The sequence below is a fragment of the Carassius carassius genome, chromosome 17 (assembly GCF_963082965.1).
Source record: "Carassius carassius chromosome 17, fCarCar2.1, whole genome shotgun sequence".
Classification (NCBI taxonomy): domain Eukaryota; kingdom Metazoa; phylum Chordata; class Actinopteri; order Cypriniformes; family Cyprinidae; genus Carassius; species Carassius carassius.
The window spans coordinates 8,945,122-8,966,689 of NC_081771.1; the positions used below are offsets into that span (position 1 = coordinate 8,945,122).

Sequence of the window (21,568 nt, forward strand, 5' to 3'; positions counted from 1 at the left end):
AAAGTGGACTATTTAAAAATAAAGTGTTACCTAAATTGTTTTAGACAAACGTTTTTTATGGTCATGAAAGCTGCATTTATTTGATCAATCAATCAGTCAATAAAAATAAAAACAGTAATAGTGCACTGCTTAATATTTTGTGCAAACCATGACATTTTTTCCAGGATTCTCTTATAAACAAAGTTGAAAAGAACAGCATTTATTTGAAATATTTTATACAATTTACTGTCGTTTTTTACCAATTGAATGCAAGTATTTATATCTTTTAAAAACCTCAAACCTCTGAATGGTAGACTTGACCTACTGCAAATAATGTGACAATCCTATTTATTGTTACATTATGTTGTATACAACAAAATATCTAGAAGTAAATCATGCAATCCCTTTAAAAAAATCAACTTGACTATATAATTATCAACAAATAATAGGTTTATGCCATTGCACATTTTAGCAGAAACACCTTATCTGAATATTGGTGTCTGTCTGGTCATGGCCCTGGGTCTAAATATTGTCCAGTAGATGGAGCTATTCAACAATCTCTGCATGGAGACAAAAATACACTTTTTATGTCCAGCAGATGGTGCATTCATTCACATTTGGACAAGCTAAGATCTAGTCCATCAAAATATAAAAACAGTTCCATGAAGTCTGTGTTCTTGGAACGTGAAGGTTCATGACTGTCCATTGGAAGTCTGATTTTTGATTAACCTGTTTCTGTTATAGTCTATAACAATACACTTCTAAACGTTTATATAGGTTGATTGAAGTCGATGTCATTGCTGTAATGTCATTAGTTACCCAGCAGATGACGATCTTGCATGATAAAGTGTATCCAAAACTTTTGTCATTAATTTTGTCTAAAGTTAACTATAGCATAATACACTTTTACATAAAAAGAAAAATAACACAATTATTTGTATTTCTATACTTACTACTCTCATTTGTAATTTTCACTTTTTATACACTTTTTTTACATGTCAGACAAACACACTTCATTCTAAAATGGAAAGCTGAAAAAAGCAAAACAGAAGGCTTTCAATGCCCTTTTTGAGGTAACACTTCAATGCATTTATAAAGAGCAAACCAGTCTTGTCCTGTCAATTCTACAGAAATACATATATTTGAATTTATTCTCCATATGACTTTATCATGTAGGCCTAACTGTATGATCAATTAAAAACTGTTGCATTGAAAAACGTTTCAGCACTTAACCATCACATGATGTTCATCACAAAGCTGTAAACATTAGAGGGACCAAGTTATATATAAACCTACATTAAAACTGGCACTTAATACCGGAATTTGTGTTCTATTTTGTAAACCTCTCCTACTTAAACTTGATTGGCCATCTCAGTCATTTTGACACTGACAAGTGCTGTTGGATGCTGAGGCAGACAAGCTTAAAATGTAACTTTTAAAGTTACGAAAATATATTTTGGTCATCCTAATAACAAACAGGACAATGTGGCCATTTCTAATTATTTTCTAATTATTGGGGTGATTTTACCCCTCACTGTCTATGGTGGTTATGGCACTGGTGCATCACAATGCCAATCCAATGATAATGGGTTAAGAGGAGGACAAGATCAGGAGGGCAAATACAAGGCTGAAATGCTGGACAATCAGACAATGTCTCTGTGAGATAATGAGTTTGGTGTATGAACAGTTCGTAAAGTCAATAGGTCTGTGAAGGTTTCAAAAGTAACAGTGTTTAGCTTCTGTTTTGGGTGTTTAGGATCCGGCAGGTCTTCAGCAGGAGTACACAAGGCTCTTACTCTCTGATATGACAAATGTATTAAATTATGCACAGTGTTAGTTATTTGGGGGGGGGGGGAATTATATATATATAACAGAAAGGGCATTAACAATGTAAATATATATATATAACAGGGCATACCTGTTGCATAGACCCTGGCGTGGTGCAAACCAAATAAATCATCCACAGTGGAATTAGTAGGGTGGAGGAAAGGGTGAAGAAGCCACCAATCGCATAACCCCACCAGGGGTACACATACACATTGTTGAACTTCAGAGGGGTGTATTTAATCAAGGAGAAGATAAACGTTCCCTAAAAAGAAAGGAAAAAGAATGATGAGCAATGGGGAGCTGTCATTTAGTTTGGTATGCTTTGTCACACTGAGTCAGTGCACAAAGACTCAGAACAGGAGAAGGTCTTTCTTGTGTTTTGAAGTGCTGTCAATGTAAAGACAGAACCAAATGACAAGTGTCAGACACAGGCTCACAGGTGGCAGACAAACCTCTTCCTACCTCTATGTACTGGTCTGCGGATATTTTGTGGTTACAGTATGAAAATAAAGTTTTAAAAAGCCACAGAAATAGATTTCAAGGGATTTAAATGATACTCACTGTGCATATACCAGGTGTTAAATATTTCCAGCAACACTTCATGAAAGGCCAGGGCCGATATCCAATCATATCCTCAATGCTGTCATAGAGACGATCTGCACCTGAAATTAAACCCAGAAGTTCTTAAAACTCTAAAGTACGTTGTAAATCATTTTATCACAGTACTTTGTGTTCAACACGCTTTTAATGTGCTAGGAACTGAGTGTACTGTTGTGTACTGTAAATATTTATACAGAGGTACAGAGTTGCAAATAAATACATTTTTCTCATTTGTGTACATTATCTGCACTTTGCTTTTTATTTTTTTTACAGATTCAAATAAATGATTTACCATATACCCATCCAACACAGATAGACTGAAGGATAGCGAAGGTAAGAAGAGTCATGCCACTACAGGCATAATAGTCAAAAAGCTGGAAGACATACAGGCCACCCTGGGAGTGAAACAGAAAAACAAAGAATTTGCTGACAGAAATGACAGGTACTGCAGATTAGTTTTTTTCAGTCAACCATCTTTGTGTTCTCATTTGTTAATCTCACCTCTGTTACCATTAGCAGACCAACAAGGAAGCTGGCAGCACTTATGAAGAGGAGAAGAAATTTTCGCCGGTGTCCAACTTGGAAGAAGGAGGGATACATATCCGAGATAGCAGTTACCAGGGCTTCATGATACACAAACTGATACAATAGAATAGAAAAAGCTTTAGGATATCCATAATACGATATAATAAATTAAATATAGAATGACCTATATTGCTGACTATATTTACCTCACTATCCAATCCCAGGAATATGATCATGATAAAAAAGAAGATTGCCCATAACTGAGGCAGGGGCATCAAAGCTATAGCACGGGGGTAAGCAATGAAAGCCAAACCAGGACCTGCCACAAACAAAAGTCATTAAACGAATCCCTCCACGCCCCACTTTTTTGATAAAACCTAATCACTGCATGTAATGTGAATGGCAGTGTTTAAAATAGAAAAGTCAGCAGTACAGTTGTGTAACCAAAGGTATTGCAGTTACAAGACCCAGAGCTCTTACATAACATGATTTTCAAGTTTCTGTATGCTTATTTTATGATATAATAACCTTCCATTGATTTAAGAAACCTGAATCCTTAAATATGATTTTACCTGACTCTGCAACCATTGAAATATCAATTCCCTGTTCATCTGCCATGAAGCCCAGGACTGAAAATATAGCAAAACCAGCCACAAAGCTAGTTACGCTGTTGAGCAGACACAAGTATACACAATCTCTGAAAGACAAATGGTAAAATAAAAAATAAGTGCAATTTACAATGAATATACCACTGGTGTAGAGAGTATGCTATTAGATCATATGAACTACCTATAGCAGTTGTTCTCATATTTGTTGTAGCTTCCCAAAGCAGTCAGTACTCCTGTACAGACTCCATAGGAGTAAAATATCTGACTACCTGCATCCATCCACACCTAAAACATCAAATATTGTTTTTATTATTTCAAAATCCAGTTAGTCAAAATTCAACATCACAAAATGCAGATGTTTTCAGCGAATAAAGGGCAAAAGAGAGCAACTCAGTGCCTGTGGGTCTTTGAGACGTGTTGGATCAGGGTAGAGGTAGAATGTGATGCCATTTTTCGCTCCAGGAAGAGTAAGGCCACGGACCAGCAGCACTACCAGCATTAAATAGGGGAAAGTAGCAGTGAAGTAGACCACCTGAAAATAAGAGGAAGAACATTCAGCATGTTCCTGTGGCTTAAGTGCTACAGAGTGGTGATGGCAACACCAACATCATGGGTTTAATTCCCAAGTTTTGATTCCCAAATGTAAAAACAATTCTGGCAAAAAATATCTGTCTAATGCTGAACATAGCATTAGGTAGAAGTAAGCTTATTCACATTAAGATATATATTGAATAATTTAATTGAAAAAATTACATAAGATTATTGTATGCACTGTATATGTGTGTGTGTGTGTGTGTATATATATATATATATGTACATACATAAACACACACACGTAAACACACATTTTAATTTGATTATATTTTGCCAATGAATGTATGAACGAATTTGCCCTAATGTTACGTAAAAGTGATAGTCATTGATTTTTTTTTTTACATCAATTCCTGGAAGAGAAAGATTTAAATTGTACATAAATGTTAAAGTTATTTTTTTTTTTTTCTTTCTTTTTTTTTTTTTGGAAAGGATAGCATGACATGAGGTTCAACACGCAAAACAAGCAAAACTATAAACACATTCCACTTCCAGCTCACATCTTACCATTCACTTTGTGATACATATCATTAAAAAGTTGGACAAATTTCTCACCTTGCCTGTGGACTTCACTCCCTTCCACACACAGAAGTAGCAGATGATCCAGGCCAGCAGGAGGCAGAGTGCCAAGTCCCATCTAACATTACCAATCTGTTCTATTCCCTCAGACATGCCCAAAATTCTTCTCCTGTAGGCAAAAAATATGGAATCACATTCTTTTTTACAAGCTTTATTGAGAATCATTTTAATTAGCTGGATGATTTTTGTAATCCCATGTTGCCTTAATTGCGTAATTCTAGTAAGCATGTATCCAGTTTACTGGGGTGCTATTTTAAAAAACTTACTCCCAAAACTCAATAACAGGAGATGTGCTTTTCTCTGGAGAATATTTAGTGATGTTGCTTTTGCTGAACTCTTTGCAGTTCTCTAAATAAAAAAGGCAAAGGTTATTCAAACGACATATCCCATTATTATGATAATTCACACTGTTATATGTGAGATACCCGTGTTCCAGTAGTTGTTGCAGCTTGCCCATGGCAGCTCTGAACTGAAGGATGAAAAGAGGTAAAGGAAAGCCCAAGCAAGAATTATGATGTAATAGACTCCTGTATAGAGGACAACAACTTGGCTACCATAACCAAGACCTGTGAATATAAAGAAAAAGTAGCAAAGTACTAAAGTAAGAAGCTGTAATACATTCACATTGAAAAGGGCTCAAGAGTCTCAAATGATATCAAAAGTTTGGAGTGAGATTACATCTGTTTGGGGAGGAGACACTCAAATATTCCCAACAGCAGCCCCTCTGCCCCAATTCTCTTAATTTTTTGCTAGCAGTTCTATTTTACCTATTGTTCATAATTGACCAACACAAATATAAATGAAAACAATTGGTAAATCTGATAAGACAAATTTATCCAAATAAAATAAATCATTTTATATATTTAAAAAATAAAAATGTATTAAAAACAGAAATATGAGCCAAATGAACAGCAGTTAACAGGAAAAGTTATCCCTTACTTCTCACTCAGCGGAAGAAATACAAGGTGTGGCGTGTAAGTGTGTGAACTGGTTGAAATCCGTGTCTCATGGTAAATGTGTGAGAATTGAGAGCCCTGTGAGAGCATTGTTCACCTTCAAACAGTGGACAGATCTTCCTCCAGCACGTAATTCCACCCTGACTGGTGAACTGACCGAGTGAGGTCTCCAAAAAGAAAAGTGGAATCCCACAGGTGAAGAGAAACAGCACATACGGCACAAAAAATTCACCTATATGACAGAAGGATTTATTAACACATAACAAACTTATACATATCAAAATACAATATGCAATATACAAAAAACAATATGTGACCCTGGACCACAAAACCAGTTTTAAAAGTGTCAACTTTTTGGAAATTGAGAAATGATTGTGAAATTTATACATCATATTGAAGCTGAATAAATAAGATTTCCATTGATGTATGGTTTATTAGGATTTTTACAATATTATGCCAAGATACAACTATTTGAAAGTCTGTAATCTGACGGTGCAAAAAAAATCTAAATAGGACTACTGAGAACTCTTTAAAGGTGTCCGAATGAAGTCCTTACCGATGCATATTACTAATAAAAAGTTCAGTTTTGATATATTTATGGAAGGAAATTTACTAAATATCTTAATGGAGCATGATCTTTACTAACCTAACGATTTTTGGCATAAAGAAAAATCTATAATTTTGACCCATACAATGTTTTTTTGGCTATTGCTACAAAAATTGATTTTGGGGTCCAGGGTCACATATATGCATCAAAACTCCAGCAATACACTGTGACATTTTAATTTAGTCAGTATTAGCTCACCCCATAAAGAAAATAAAAGGGTCTAAAAAGAAGACATTTTTCAAAACAGGGGATTCACAAATTATTGTTTGAATTCAAAGTAATTTATATGACAAAACGACAACGTGTTAAACAAAAATACCTTATTATACCATATCAACCAAATTCTAAAGCATTTATAATATGGCACTTAACAGTCATAATAAAAATAATTAATTTTTCATTTAAATTTGCAATGTAAGCATGACAACAATACATATGCATACTGTTCAAAGGTTTGGGGTCACTATAATTATAATTTATTTTATTTTATCATAAAATCCAGTAAAAACAGTAATATTGTAAAAAAAAATATTAAAATAATAATTTATAACTATGTTAATTTATGCACTCAACACTTGGTCTGGGCTCCTTTAGCACAAACTCCAGCATCAGTGAGGTGTGGCATGGAGTGATCAGCCTGAACCACTGCTGAGGCACTATCTAAGCACAGGTTTCTTTAATAGCAGCCTTCAGCTCATCTGTATGGTTGGATCAACTGTTTCTCATCTTTCTCTTGGCAAGCAAATCAAGCACAGTAATATCAAGGTGAGCAAACCACTTGGAAATGGTTTTGGTACTGTGGGCAGGTGGTAAAGTCCTACTGGAAAAGAAATCAGCATCTCCATAAAGCTTGTCAGCAAATAAAAGCATAAAGTGCTCCAAAATCTCCTTGTAGATGGCTGCATTGACTTTGGACTTGATAAAACACAATGGACCAAAACCAGCAGACATCACGGCACCCCAAATTATCACTGACTTTGGAAACTTCACACTGGACTTCAAGCAGCTTGTATTATGTGCCTCTCCAGTCTTCCTCCAGACAGAGGACTTTGGACCACAGAGCATCAGTCTAGTTCTTTTTCTCCTTAGCCCAGGTAAGATGCTTCTGAAGTTGTTTCTGTTCCAGAAATGGCTTGGTATCCCTTTTCCTGAAGACATCTGAGCATGGTGACTCTTGATGCACTGACTCCAGCTTCAGTCCACTCCTTGTGAAGTTCTCCCAAGTGTTTGAATCGGCTTTGCTTGACAGTATTCTCATGCTTGCAGTCATCCCTGTTGCTCGTGCACCTTTTCCTACCCATTTTCTTCCTTCCAGACAACTTTGCATTTAATATGCTTTGATACAGCACTCTGTGAACAGTGGCCTTTTAGTAATGACCTGTGGAGGTCACTCATTGTGGAGGTTGTCAATGATTGTCTTCTGGACTATTGCCAAGTCAGCAATCTTACCCATTATTGTGGTTTCAAAGAACAAGAGTTTCGCTTTTATGCTTGAGGGGGCACCCACTGGCAGATGAGCCATGGACACTTTTTATTTTTATTTTTATTTTTTTTTTAAAGTTCATTAAAAAAAAAAGTTTGGAGCACTTTTTTTAGGCCAGCGGCATAATGAATTGATAATTTATGTTTGATCAATTCATAGTCTTCTCAAATCATCACCACTTGCCTAAAATATATATCAAGCATATCACAATGTTTGTTTAAATGTTTAACCTAGATAAATGTGCGCTGTCAGACGCATATCCAATCGTCTGTGTGGAGTGAGGCTGAAGCGCGCTTTGCAGGACATGGAAGCACCAGCGAGATAACTTGCACTTTTTTCTAACAGTTGAAACAACTTAAAATACGCAGTCGTTTTTGCTCATAAAGGTAAGAGTAATACATCATTCGGTCTTGAACGGTAATGCTTTAAAATCATCACCCAAAATAAAATTAAAAAAAAATATATATATATATCCTCGATTCTTCTTATCTGGCTCGGCTCGGTGTTCATCTTCAGTTCTCTCTTCACAGCAGTTCAGTCAGTGTACTGTTTGAGTGCATGCATTACTCCGGGATATTGGTTTGTTTGAACTCAGAGGGAGTGTCAGCCACATAAAAAAAGTTAACAGCTTAAGTCATTTGTGGATTAATGGGTATTAGAGATGCGAACCGTTTAAAACGATTCAGTTCGATTTGGTGAACCCTCTGATGTCACATGGACTACTTTGATGATGTTTTTCTTACCTTTCTGGACATGGACAGTATACCGTACACACAGTTTCAATGGAGGGACTGAGAGCTCTCGGACTAAATCTAAAATATCTTAAACTGTGTTCCAAAGATAAACGGAGGTTTTACGGGTTTGAAACAACATCAGGGTAAGTTATTAATTACATAAATTTGCTATCTGGGTGAACTAACCCTTTAAGCTGAATACTGCATCACACGCTATATGCCATCGCTTCAAATCGTCTGTCCAATTCAGACAGAAATGACCCAGCCCACCCCTAAACTCCGCCTATGCTCAAATGTAAATATTCTGATATTTTGAGATACTGGATTTTTGTCTTTTATGAGCTGTAAGTTCTAATCATCAAAATAAAAATTACAATGTTTTACTTTACATGTAATGAATCTAGAACAAATGAAATTTGTACTTTTTGTATGTTACAAAAAAAAACTAAAATAATTTTTTTTAGATGCACCTGTGTGTGCGTGTGTGTGTGTGTGTGTGTGTGTGTGTGTGTTAGTGCATGTGTGTGTGTGTGTATGTGTGTGTATATCATTTAATGTTAGTGATTCTTTTTCTTAAAACAGCACAGTTGTTTATGTATTTATATGTAGTTATATAACTTCATCCAAATGAAATTGGCCTGTTTTTTTCCCTGGAGAAACAGCACCAGATCAGTGTTTATGTGGATATTTTATGCCAAAAACACATAATGTCTGGCACTGATCTTAAGCCATAGACATTGAGACTCATATCCCAAAATATTTTAATTATAACAAACCACCACAGAAAAGCCCTAATAATATCTGAAAAGCAGTATATTTTATCTTCTGTGTAGGCTATCTGAGAGTTTTGAACATTTTTAAGATAAAAATATTATTTTATATTAAGAACATATGAAAACCCAGGAACATAAACACCATAAAACAAGATTAAATATACATTTTCACTCACCCCCTCCATTCTTGTAGCACAAGTAAGGAAACCTCCACACATTTCCCAGGCCAATGATGTGCCCTATCACCGCCAAGAGAAACTCCAGCTTATTAGACCACTGCTCTCTTGCCTGAGGTTTAGGTCTGGCCTGCACTAGGGCACCATTCATGAGGTTTAACTTCCCACCTGGCCTTGAGCTATGCTCCATGATGCTAATAATGGGTTGATAAACATATTTATAATCCCAAATATATGTCATGTAACATATTTAAGGCATAATGAAGAAAGGGGCCCATATATGTTTGGGGTAAATGTGGGCCCCATGAGCTCATCTGTAGCAAGTGATAACATCAATAGACTCTGCAAACAGATGCATATAACTGCATGCAACTAATGATAGCGCAGTTGTTGTCTATTGGAATATGTCCACATTTGGATCTTTTATTGTACATAAATGAAATGTTCTGTCTACATCTTTAATATTCTCAGCAGCCTAAAAAAATGCATATACTAACTTGCATGATACTGTAGTATAAAAGAAGCACTTCTACACTTTTACTGCAGTAAATGAATTTAAGTCTGTTATTAAATTGTATGCTGTTTTATCAAATTTTGTTCTTTAATACATCCTTCAGAAATATTGTGCTCACCACAATCAGATATTAAAATCCTGAAATGTAATTCAAATCTTTAGAAAACAACATCTCACATATATATATATATATATATATATATATATATATATATATATATATATATATATATATATATATATATATATATATATATATATATATATATATATATATATATATAAAACAGCTCAAAACTGCATGGCTTTACTTACAGCTGAAACCATGCATTTATTTAATTTTTACTTTTTTGGAAACTACAGTAAAGATGCTGTTTTACTAAATTAAAGTGTCAAGTAATAATGTGACAAAAGAGTAATCAAAATATACCTTTAATTTGTGAAGAATCCGTCTTGTATGTCTGTTTTATGTAGTGCCTGTATCTAGGTTGGCAGTTCAAAATAAATAATGTCCTCAAAGAGAATGCCTGAAGAGTGGCCAAACCGGCTTCAAGAGCTCCTGAACAAGAACTGTTGGTCCTAAGCTGTTGGTCTAAACCCAGGTTTAGTATTCTCTGCTTTTCAAAAGTTGTAAACAAGGCTTTATGCCATAATCAGAAAGTGTTTTCTGTGTCCCCCTGTTTTATAGCATGTTTTTTTCCGAGATAAAAAATAAATGTCTTATCAGTAGAGCAACTGACAACCAATGGGTTTCTTTCTCTCACCCTACTCTCTCTGGCTATTTCTAGATCTTTCTCCATCTTTTATCCTGTCTGACAATTTTCCAATAGGTCCAACACAGCTCTTTCTAAAGTTGAATTACTAGTAACTGGACACCATGCCATTTGTATTGTCAAATGAATTCAGAAAATAAAGAATGATTTAATACCTTAATCAAATGTCCAGCTTGTGCTTCATTAAGCTATGTGTAAGTGCTGCACAGCCCATATAACATTCTCTCATCATAATCCTCCAGAACTACTCATTAAAGTGAGTGCTTGTAGAACTCAGCTAAATAAAACACATTAGGCCTACATAAAAACAGATGCTGGAATATTGATCACAATCATTTCCTTTTTGGAAAATGTTTAAGGAGAGATTTAATGATAATTAATATTGTTGTTGGTAAAAATCTGACATTATTTCAGTATCATGCAGTAATTTTAAAATAATCGCATGTCTACGCGGTTTGTGAAAACGCCATTTACAAAATCAACAGTGTCCTCTTGTGGTCGACTATGAGAATTTTCCCAAACATATACTGACTCATGTTCGATAAGAGCCTTGAAAACCATGTGAAAGTAAAAAATAAGCATTTGCATGATTGCATTACAGATGTATTGTTTAAGTGTATGATTGATTATAGTAAGCATTTTTCCCCATACTACCATTGCCAGATTAGAGCTATGTTTACTAACTACACATGAGAAACAGGTTCCTGCAGTAAATGAAAACTGGAAAACCCGGAGTGGAGCTCCAGCTGACTGATTACAGAACGTTCGAAATCAATCGCTCCGTTCCATTCAAACACCTTGCTCCAGACCGGAGGAAGGTCTGCGTTGCTTGGTGACCAAAAGTTTGATGCTTTACTTCTTTTGCAACTATTTTCGTTTGCAGAAGAAGAAATATAACAAAAAATACATATAGAACACGTCATGTTATTATGATATTGCGTAATTATTGCTGGGTGCCTATCTGCATCAATGCTAACAGATTATAAACAATGTTGTTTACTCGTGTTGAGGGGTAACTTAACCCTTTTGATTTAATGTAAGTAACAGGTTTGGCAATAAACATGACAAGATGACCGTATTTAGAAACATGCAGTCATTTATTGCTATATAAGCTGCTGAGCTATAAGCCCCGCCTAAAACACACACTTTATACACACACATGTGATTAAGCTTGCGGTTCTGTAAGGACTCGTTTCCCTTTACGAGAGGAGGAGAGTGTGAGAGGGGTGGGCTTCAGCGACTGTATTATAACGACCGAATCCCACTGAATTAAGCGTAACTTCATGGCCAAGGTAAACGCGGTAGACTTCCTGGACTTTTGACCAGTCGCCTCCAACAGGTAACAGCTCTGTAGCTTTTGTTATCGGTCTATAGCGCTGAGGTTAACTGCGTAGTTGAACTGTTTTCTATCTGGCTTTTGTTTTTGTATTTAACTTGCCGTCCGGCGTCTCCGCAGCGTGGGTTGAAGAAGAGCACAAGTGTTCAGCTGCTGAATGTAGGCCAAAGGGCATGAACAAAAGCGCAAGAACTGAGTGAGTTTCCTCTTTCTCTGTATGCAGTTCATCAGGGACAGTATCTCTGCTCCGTGACGATCGTGCGTCAAGGTTACTTCAAGTGTTGCTTGTGGTTATAATTAACCAAGTACAGGAAAGTTATTTAATAAACGAACATGTATGTCTTTTTTTTACCTGCCTCATCCTAGATAACATGCCACCTGTCACAATACAATTAAAATATTAAATCACTTGAATGTTATTCATGTTGGTTTTATACTTAATTTTTTTATTTTAACTTATTTTAATTATAAAAATATATTTAAAAATAACAATACTTTTACAAATATAGTTTTCATATTTATTTGTACATTTTAGAGTCACGCACAATACTTGTTTTAATGTTGTTCCATTAGACTTAAACATCCATTTTCTTTAAAAGATAAATAATAATAATAATAATAAATAAATGACCATGTGCTGTCCTGAGGGTCTGAAGGGGTCCTCTTCTGGCACATGACAAAAAAAATGGATTGTGTTACTGACTTTGATTTCTGTTAAAATTTTTCACATCTTCATAAGGGTCACAGCACAAGAAATAAGGGCAAGAGAAGGGAATGTGACTAAGCACCCTGCAGTGCCTCCTGTTTTGGGGACACAAGATTATTTCAGCTGTGAGGGGTTGTGCAAACAGCATGTACCAATTGACCTCTGCATTTAATAAAAAAAAAAAAAGAAAAACGCATACAAACAGTGACAAATGCATTAAAATACAGGTGTGAATTAGAGTTTGGAGTTTATAAAGAAAATTTGAGTGTGTATTCTTCCAAAGAGTATGCCCAACTTTAATGGAAAATCTTCATTTATTGTTTCAACAATAGAATCTGGTGTTTTAATAAATGTCTTTGGTCAGATCCACTGTGGCAAGTATGTTCTTATCTAGCGATATATCGCACTAAAAGGTAAACACAAAAAATTAAGACCAGCCACAAATTTGTGGTTGATGTCTGTCACTGCTTTTGGAAAAGTAGAAACTTGTTCTAACTTTGACCATAATTATTTGAAAAAATGTAAGAGCTGGAACAATCACATGGTACTGAACAAAGACTCATTGCTGTTTTTGACCTTTACATGTTTCAATTATCGCTCTGTTCTAAACTTTGTTTGTGCTTCTCTGCCATCCATTTTTTGACAGATGTTTGCTTTTTTTATTGCAGTGACATGGAAATGCAGGATGATCCAGATTTGCAGTTTAAACTGGCTTATGCAGATTCAGAAAGAATTGACACAGGCATTAAAACCAGAGCGAGAGGCCAGTGGTCCAGTAAAGTGGAGTTTATCTTAGCTGTTGCTGGCCAGATCATTGGTTTGGGAAATGTGTGGAGATTTCCATATCTGTGTTACAAGAACGGAGGAGGTTTGTAGTACTGTGGTTTTACTGTGTGTGATCTATTAAAAATCCAGTAGAACCAGTTCAATGTTTGTTTATTTATTTATTTATATATCTAGTTATTAGTGTCTTATACTAACGTGGTGAACATAAATGTCTAAAAACAGCGGTTTTTTTTTTTTTAGGAGTGTTTTTCATTCCATATGTGGTCTTTCTGTTTGCCTGCGGCATTCCTCTATTTCTTATGGAGACTGCTTTGGGTCAGTACACCAGCCAAGGGTCTGTTACCTGTTGGAGGAAAATCTGCCCACTATTTGAAGGTGGGTTTTCATTGTTCACTTTTAATGTCATTGTTCATGTACAATAGAGTAAATGCTTTTGTATGTCAACCACAGTGCTATAAAGTTAGATGTGTGTAGTAAACATGCTGTGTAGATAAGTGTTTAGTAGACACCCAGCTCACATCAATATTGAGGAATAGTGGTCTGAAGTGTGAGAGGGTTCCTGTTTGGGTGCATATTAGGCACAGTTTTGTCATGTTTATCATGTATGTTTAAATAACATGTGAACAAACTCCTTTTCTAATGGGTCAGCATCCTCTATTTATGCTTTCAAAATTTGTTTTGCTTTTAGTTCCTTGAAGTATCAGCTCTCCATATTTACAGAAAATGGCTGGATGAAAACCACACACACACACACTACTTAACTTCTTATTGAATTTCCCAGTTTTAAGTAGTTATTTAAAGCCATTACTTGCAGTTGTTGCAGTTATTTCTAAATATATAATCTAGTAATAAATTAATACTTGTAATAAAACTGTATGAAATTGCGTAAATTTGCTCTCAGCCTGAACTTCTGCCATTAATTTCTAAATCTTATTCCCAAATGCCAAAATAAGTCACCCATAAATAATTAATTTGTTTGATAAGTTTGTGATTGGTAATTCCAAGCCAGGCAATGGTCATACATTTAATAGTGTTTCATTTCCAAAGATTTTGTTAATTCATAGTTCTTCAAAAATAATTAATTCAATAAATTATTGTTAAACAAATAATTATTTAATTTATATAATAGTATGTTATATGGATCTCTCCCAACACATTTAAGCTAAACATCAAACAAGCTGGTTTAAAATGTTGATCAGTTATTGTCATCAAAAGAAACATCCAAAAAGGGGTTACTTGTTTTGGCTTGCTTCTTTATAGGTCTGGGTTATGGGAGTCAGGTGGTTGTCTTCTATTCCAGTGCTTACTACATCGTCATTTTGGCCTGGGCTTTCTTCTATCTCTTCTCCTCTTTTAGTGGTGAACTGCCATGGGCTAGCTGCAGGAACTGGTGGAATTCAGGTATGTTATAAAATGAGTTACTTTTTCGTTTTCAATAGATCATGCTTTTTATAAACCATTCCATTCATCTTTACAGAAAACTGTGTTGAGTTTGACCGAATAGGAGGGATGAGAAACCTGAGCTTTATGGAGAATGCATCATCACCTGTTAAAGAATTTTGGGAGTAAGTTTATAAAATACCCAAACATTAGTTAGTTAGTTAATTTAAAATGAGTAATGAATAAATTGATGAGTGCTTAAAGGTCATAGTGCAATCTTAAAGGTTCCATAGTGAATCTAAAACTTTTCAGTTATGCTCTGCTTTAATTATTAACTGTGGTGAGCAGTATATGTTTCTATAGGGGGCCATAGTAAAATCACATTTATAATCATTTAAAGTACAAGTAGTGCAAGTATAATCAATTTAAAGAGATAGTTCACCCAGAAATAAAAATTACCCATCATTTACTCACTGTCAAGCCATCCTGTGAGTATATTCTAGGGGGGTTAATAAAGGCCTTCTGAAGTGATCACGGTTTATAAAGTTTTAAATATGAATATTTTTCTTACACAAACACAACAGTTTGCTTCAGAAGGCCTTTATTAACCCCTCGAGCAATGTTGATTTGCATTATAAAGCGTGCAAGAGCAAGGATATTTTTTAATATAACTCAGATTGTATTCGTCTGAAAGGAGAAAGTCCTATACACCCAGGGTGGCTTAATGGTGGATGAGTAAACCATTGGGTAATTTTCATTTTTGGGTGAACTATCCCTTTAAATGAGTAATATACACCCAGTGTGGCTTAATGGTGGGTGAGTAAACCATTGGGTAATTTTCATTTTTGGGTGAACTATCCCTTTAAATGAGTAATATACACCCAGTGTGGCTTAATGGTGGGTGAGTAAACCATTGGGTAATTTTCATTTTTGGGTGAACTATCCCTTTAAATGCCAAATGTGTAATAATAATAAATGCAAGCATAACTTTCAAGTGTAATTCTTGTTGATAACGCAATTTGAAAATAAAGTTTTGCGAATTACAGAGAATGTATTTTGTAGGAGGCGAGTATTGAAAATAACTGGAAGTGTGAATGAGCTGGGCAGTTTGAGATGGGAGCTGGCTCTGTGTCTCCTGCTGGCCTGGATCATCTGCTACTTCTGTGTGTGGAAGGGAGTGAAGTCCACAGGCAAGGTGGGAACTAACTGAAAATGTACTTTTCAGAAGACCTTTGTTTTTGTGTGTGTGTGTGTGTTGTGTGTGTGTGTGTGTGTGTGTGTGTGTGTGTGTGTGTGTGTGTGTGTGTGTGTGTGTGTGTGTGTGTGTGTGTGTGTGTGTGTGTGAGTTGTTACCTCAGTCCTCACGTAGGCTGTATGTATTATTTACATAGTCCAGTTGATACTGTTTACACAGATTTAAATCAGGTACTCTGGATGCACTTGTCTTTATTTTTCAGGTTGTGTATTTCACTGCTACATTTCCATATGTTATGCTGCTGGTGCTTCTGATTCGGGGTGTTACGTTGCCTGGAGCCATTGATGGCATCAACTTCTACCTCTACCCAAATCCAGCACGCCTTACAGACCCACAGGTAGGCAAATCTTAAGTCTCATATGAGTGCTGAGGGCAGTAGACGATTTAAGCATTTTTCAACGTGAAGACATTTGCATCTAAAGACATGAAAAGTACTTTGGTCAGTCCATCAGACCAGTCAAATCAGTGGCTTAGAAAAACTAGTTCCCTTTTCACAATGGCCACAATATTGGGATCACACGACCAGTCTGATGTTACTCATTTAACTTGCTTATTTCACAGGTTTATTACTGGACATCTTTAGTTAAGGGAATACATTTATAAAAGATTAACTGGTGAATAGTGTGTTTCTTTTAGCTATGTGATGATGCATCTACATCTGTCAGTGCTACTTTAATGGTATAAGACTACAGTTTTATCAGGCAATGACACAAAAATACATAGAGCTTATATTAAACACAAGTTAGTAAAAATAATTTGTACAACTAATCAAGCTTTTGAAATAACTAATCACTAAATAATGAATCATCAGTGAAACTAAATCATTTCAGAAACATGACTTGGATGTTTCTGAGTGTAACCAGACCAGACTATTCATGTGTCTTGTATTGTTGAATACCTAACGGATTGGTCTGTAGTTTTGAACTTGCCTTCTCATGCCTTTAGGTATGGATGGATGCTGGAACACAAATATTTTACTCATACGCTCTCTGCATTGGGTGCCTTACAGCTTTGGGAAGCTACAATAAATACAACAACAACTGCTACAAGTAAGCGAAGTGAACCCATTGTTATGAGAAACCGCATTCAATTCAGTTTACATTTAAATCCATATATGTGTATTTAGAAATATTTCTGTAGGCAGTAGTTGTACTTATCTGTATATATATGCAGGATTCAATTTCAGAAGTACATTATGCAGTCAGATATTACATTCGCTGTGATAAGTTTTGACAGCATGCTTTGTCTTTCTGCTTGTAGAGATTGTGTTTACCTGTGCCTGCTGAACAGTGGAACCAGTTTTGTAGCTGGCTTTGCCATCTTTTCAGTTTTGGGCTTCATGGCCTTCGAACAGGGGGTCGATATCTCAATGGTAGCCGAGTCAGGTAACTTAAACAACAGTGTCTTCTTTATGTCATGTCCTTTGTCATTTTCTACACTTTCAATTCACTTGTTTTGCCAGGTCCTGGTTTGGCCTTCATTGCATATCCACGAGCTGTAGCTATGATGCCTCTGTCTCAGCTGTGGTCCATATGTTTCTTCCTCATGATTATTCTCCTGGGGCTTGACAGCGAGGTGAGAGCACATCATCTCTCAAGTACATGATGTGTTTGACTGTGTGAACATTTCAGTTAGGTTTTTATTAACTACTTCCCAGGTGAAGCTATTTAGCATAGCAGATATATATATAGTATCCTGTTAAAAAGTCCCGTGTTCATTACTTTTGTGCAAGCAGCATACTTACAGTAAAGGTGTTGTGCAACCTTTTTAGGCCATTACTACATTAAAAATTACACCACATTCTCTTTTTCAGTTTGTGAGTTTAGAGTCTCTCATGACAGCCATAACAGACATGCACTCCAACTTCTTCCTCCAAGGACACCGTCGTAAACTCTTCCTCCTCCTCATTTGTGTGGGCTGCTTCTTCATTGGCCTCCTGATGGTAACCGAGGTGATTATGTTCATAATTTGGTCATTTCTGTGGTTTTATTTTGTTTTTAAACATTTGAAAAATAATTCGTTTTTATCTGAGAAATCTGAGATTTCTGATCAATGTGATCTTTTTTGCATTGATTCAATAGGGTGGCCTGTATATCTTCCAATTATTTGATTACTATTCCTGCAGTGGAATGACCCTCCTCCTGTTTGCCATTGCACAGTCAATATGTATTGGCTGGTTTTATGGTGAGTAATAACACTGAATCGGCACAGAAAATGTATAACAATTCTTTGCACAACTGAATATTTTAATGTTCTTCTTCGATATTTGATCACCATTTGTTAAATAACTGCAGGTTTTTGTTTGAAAATACTGTCAAAGATAGCACAACTTTTCTAATATGACTCTGCCATAGTAATTGGTGCATTTAAATGCCTTCTTCAAGGACACTAGTGGTGCTAAAGTCACCTTTATGTAAAACCTGTAGCTTTTGTGTTGTTAACCATGATTTCCTATCAAAGTCACCACCATACTTCAGCATCCATACTGTTTATAGTAAAGTTGGGTCATGTGTCATAAATAATAAGAACTGAGCATCTGTACTGTTTTGTGTATGATTTCTTTAAAGACCTCTTGATTCCAATGTCTCTGGTTTTTCAGGTGATGATCGTCTGTATGAAAATATTGTAGACATGATCGGTTATCGTCCTTTGCCACTAATGAAATACTGTTGGAAATATATCACTCCTATTGTGTGTATAGTAAGTGTGTGATTTACTCTCATTCACTGGTCACGTTAGGCATAAAATGCAGTGATATTTTAGTTCTCCACCAAAGTCTTAATTTTATTTATGAACATTCAGCATTAATTCAGTACACATCTTTGCTCCTTTAGGCCACGTTTGTCTTCTCTTTGGTAAAATTCACTCCTCTAAAGTTTAACAACACATTTGAATACCCCTGGTGGGGTTATGCTGTTGGCTGGTGGTTTACCCTTTCCTCGACATTGATGGTTCCCATATGGATGATCTATGTCATCCTTATCACTCCTGGTACACTGAAACAGGTAATTCCATGTATGATTTAACAGAAAACAACACTAAGCCATGTTCAAAATACTGAACCTGCATCTATATGCTTTCACATTTTTTTAGAGACTGCATGTCCTTTGCACTCCAGCAAGCGATCTACCTTTGACATCAGAAAGACGAAAAGAAACCCTGTGACCCCAACAGACAGTACAACATGTCCCATGACTGACAGAGAAACATTGTTGGGGGGTGGGGGGGATAGTGCATCCTTGGGCTGTATTTTGGACAACTTTTGATATCATTAATGCCTTTGAAGATACACATTCTCGTGATATCTCAAGAAAGCACAAACACAAACTGTACGTGACTGTTTTATAAGTTATTGAACTTTCCTATCTTCTATTCTCGATTACAAGAAACTAAATGGTGGATTCAAACTGGAAATGAAAAATATAAGCTCCACTTTCATGTTCGGCATTATCTGAGTAAAACTCAATTTGACGTCATTCTTATGTATGATAGCATCAGCAACTTACTGTATCATAAACATTCACAAGATATCATTTCTTCTGAAGAAGATTGAAAAAAACTGTTTATTATCATGAGGGAGTGGATCAGCCCCATTTTGGATGGACCAGTGATTATTACAATTGGTATATGATTAGAAAACTAACTAACTTTCAGTTAGTATCTTGTACTAGTAGTATAGAACATAACAGTATTTTAGAATAGTAACTATATTTTTAAATTTTTTTATGGGTCAATCATACAACACTTTTGTTTTGTGCCTATAGTCAAGTGCTTGTGTTTTAAGAAAGTGTTACAGAAAGAAAGGTATGTTGGGGGTTATTATATTACAAATATTACAACATTTGTAATCGATTCAAAGAGAAAAGATCCATCAAAAAAATTGATCCATATTTTGCTACTTAAATCTGCTTAGATGTACAGTCTTTTAAACTATATGTTTAGTAAAATACATAATTTAAGGGAATATCTATAGGTAATTTAAGTTTATGTACAGTTTTATAACTGATGCTCTAGAAAGGCCAGTGGTTAATGTTCTAAAACGCTCTATTCAAATCAATAGTCAAATGAATGCTGGTTGAAATATGTTGGTGACAGCAGCAGTTTTTTTTTTTTTTGGCTTCTAAAGAAGTTCTGATGCATCCAAGCAAATATTAAACAACTAGGTGAAAGGTGAAAGCAGGTTGAGTGTTGAATTCTTGGAAAAGTAGTTAGAGAATAACATTAGACACGATTGCTGTCAGACATCACATACTGCCAGTTATATACTGTACTGCTGTTTTACTGAGGTGACTTATGTAATTTATTAATAGAAATAATTAACAGTGTAGTTGACATAATGACATTCAATGAAAATCCTATGTTTGAGCTGTCACTTCATTCGCATGACCGCAGGAGATTAAAGTTATATGCAGATTAATGGGAAAAAAACTAAATCTGAGTATATATCAATATACTGGTGGATGGTACAGTTTAACTTTGCAACTTTTTATCATTTACAAAAATGAAAAGCCAGTGATGATGCTCTTCTTTAGTCTACAACTGGGTTAAAGGTTTAAGGCCTCCATTTGTAAACAGACATTCTGGCCAAAAAGTCACCCAAACACTGTTTGGCAGAGGATGAAAGAGCAGAATGTTTGTGTTCCGGGGAATGGATTTCTTGTGATATTGATATGTAAAGTGGGCCAATTACATTGTCGTTTCATTTATGAATTATGCCTGTACACAGTTTGGTTTCTAAAGCAGAATATTATATATGAGTAATGACATGCTAAAGTGAATAAATAAACAGAACATTTCGATACTATTTGTTAAAGTGGTTATTTTGAAATAAGTATTTACATGGGTATAAGGTCCCTCTAGCTGCCTCTATGATAAACTTCTTTTACCATTACCATAAAAAATGGTTATAAATATTCACACACACATTATATATATATATATATATATATATATATATATATATATATATATATATATATATATATATATATATATATATATATATATATATATATATATATATATATATTTCTAAAATAAGACCTTTTGTCTTTCTTGTACCCTTTGTAATAACTGTATGTTCTAAGACACAAATAACTGTTCACAGTTAAGCAACACTATGTAACTTTTGGCTCTCTAGTTTATAAACTAGATCTGCATGCATCCCGCGGAAGAATATTCTAACCTGAGCTACTTCTCTGAAGTTTCTGTCTATGCCGATTCACTGAGGTATGTGTTACTCCGCAGTAGTGATGGGAAGTTCGATTCTTTTCCGCGAACCGGTTCTTTCAGACGGTTCGATTCAATAAACCGGTTCACCGGTTCTTTTACGCTCGGCGTAATGGCGTCACGTCTATCAAACATTCAAATATATAAAGTC

General features: G+C 35.3%; 2 protein-coding genes across 2 annotated transcripts; one reads left to right on the plus strand and one right to left on the minus strand.

Moving 5' to 3' along the window:
• Positions 1-310: 310 nt before the first annotated feature.
• On the minus strand, positions 311-10,567 carry LOC132160950 (sodium- and chloride-dependent GABA transporter 2-like). Its single transcript, XM_059570705.1, has 15 exons — positions 10,383-10,567; positions 9,439-9,632; positions 5,763-5,897; positions 5,135-5,275; positions 4,976-5,057; positions 4,686-4,818; positions 3,937-4,071; positions 3,721-3,824; positions 3,504-3,628; positions 3,138-3,250; positions 2,908-3,045; positions 2,699-2,801; positions 2,368-2,468; positions 1,898-2,068; positions 311-1,778 (listed from the first exon to the last, which is right to left on the minus strand). The coding sequence occupies exons 2-15, from the start codon at positions 9,626-9,628 to the stop codon at positions 1,623-1,625; spliced, it is 1,827 nt and encodes a 608-aa protein (XP_059426688.1). The 5' UTR covers positions 9,629-9,632; positions 10,383-10,567; the 3' UTR covers positions 311-1,622.
• Positions 10,568-11,882: 1,315 nt separating this feature from the next.
• LOC132160951 (sodium- and chloride-dependent GABA transporter 2-like) lies at positions 11,883-20,989 on the plus strand. The gene is made up of 16 exons (XM_059570706.1): positions 11,883-12,064; positions 12,182-12,257; positions 13,436-13,635; positions 13,794-13,928; positions 14,814-14,954; positions 15,031-15,118; positions 15,996-16,128; positions 16,391-16,525; positions 17,134-17,237; positions 17,449-17,573; positions 17,651-17,763; positions 18,002-18,139; positions 18,270-18,372; positions 18,788-18,888; positions 19,023-19,193; positions 19,282-20,989. The coding sequence occupies exons 2-16, from the start codon at positions 12,235-12,237 to the stop codon at positions 19,351-19,353; spliced, it is 1,782 nt and encodes a 593-aa protein (XP_059426689.1). The 5' UTR covers positions 11,883-12,064; positions 12,182-12,234; the 3' UTR covers positions 19,354-20,989.
• Positions 20,990-21,568: the final 579 nt, after the last annotated feature.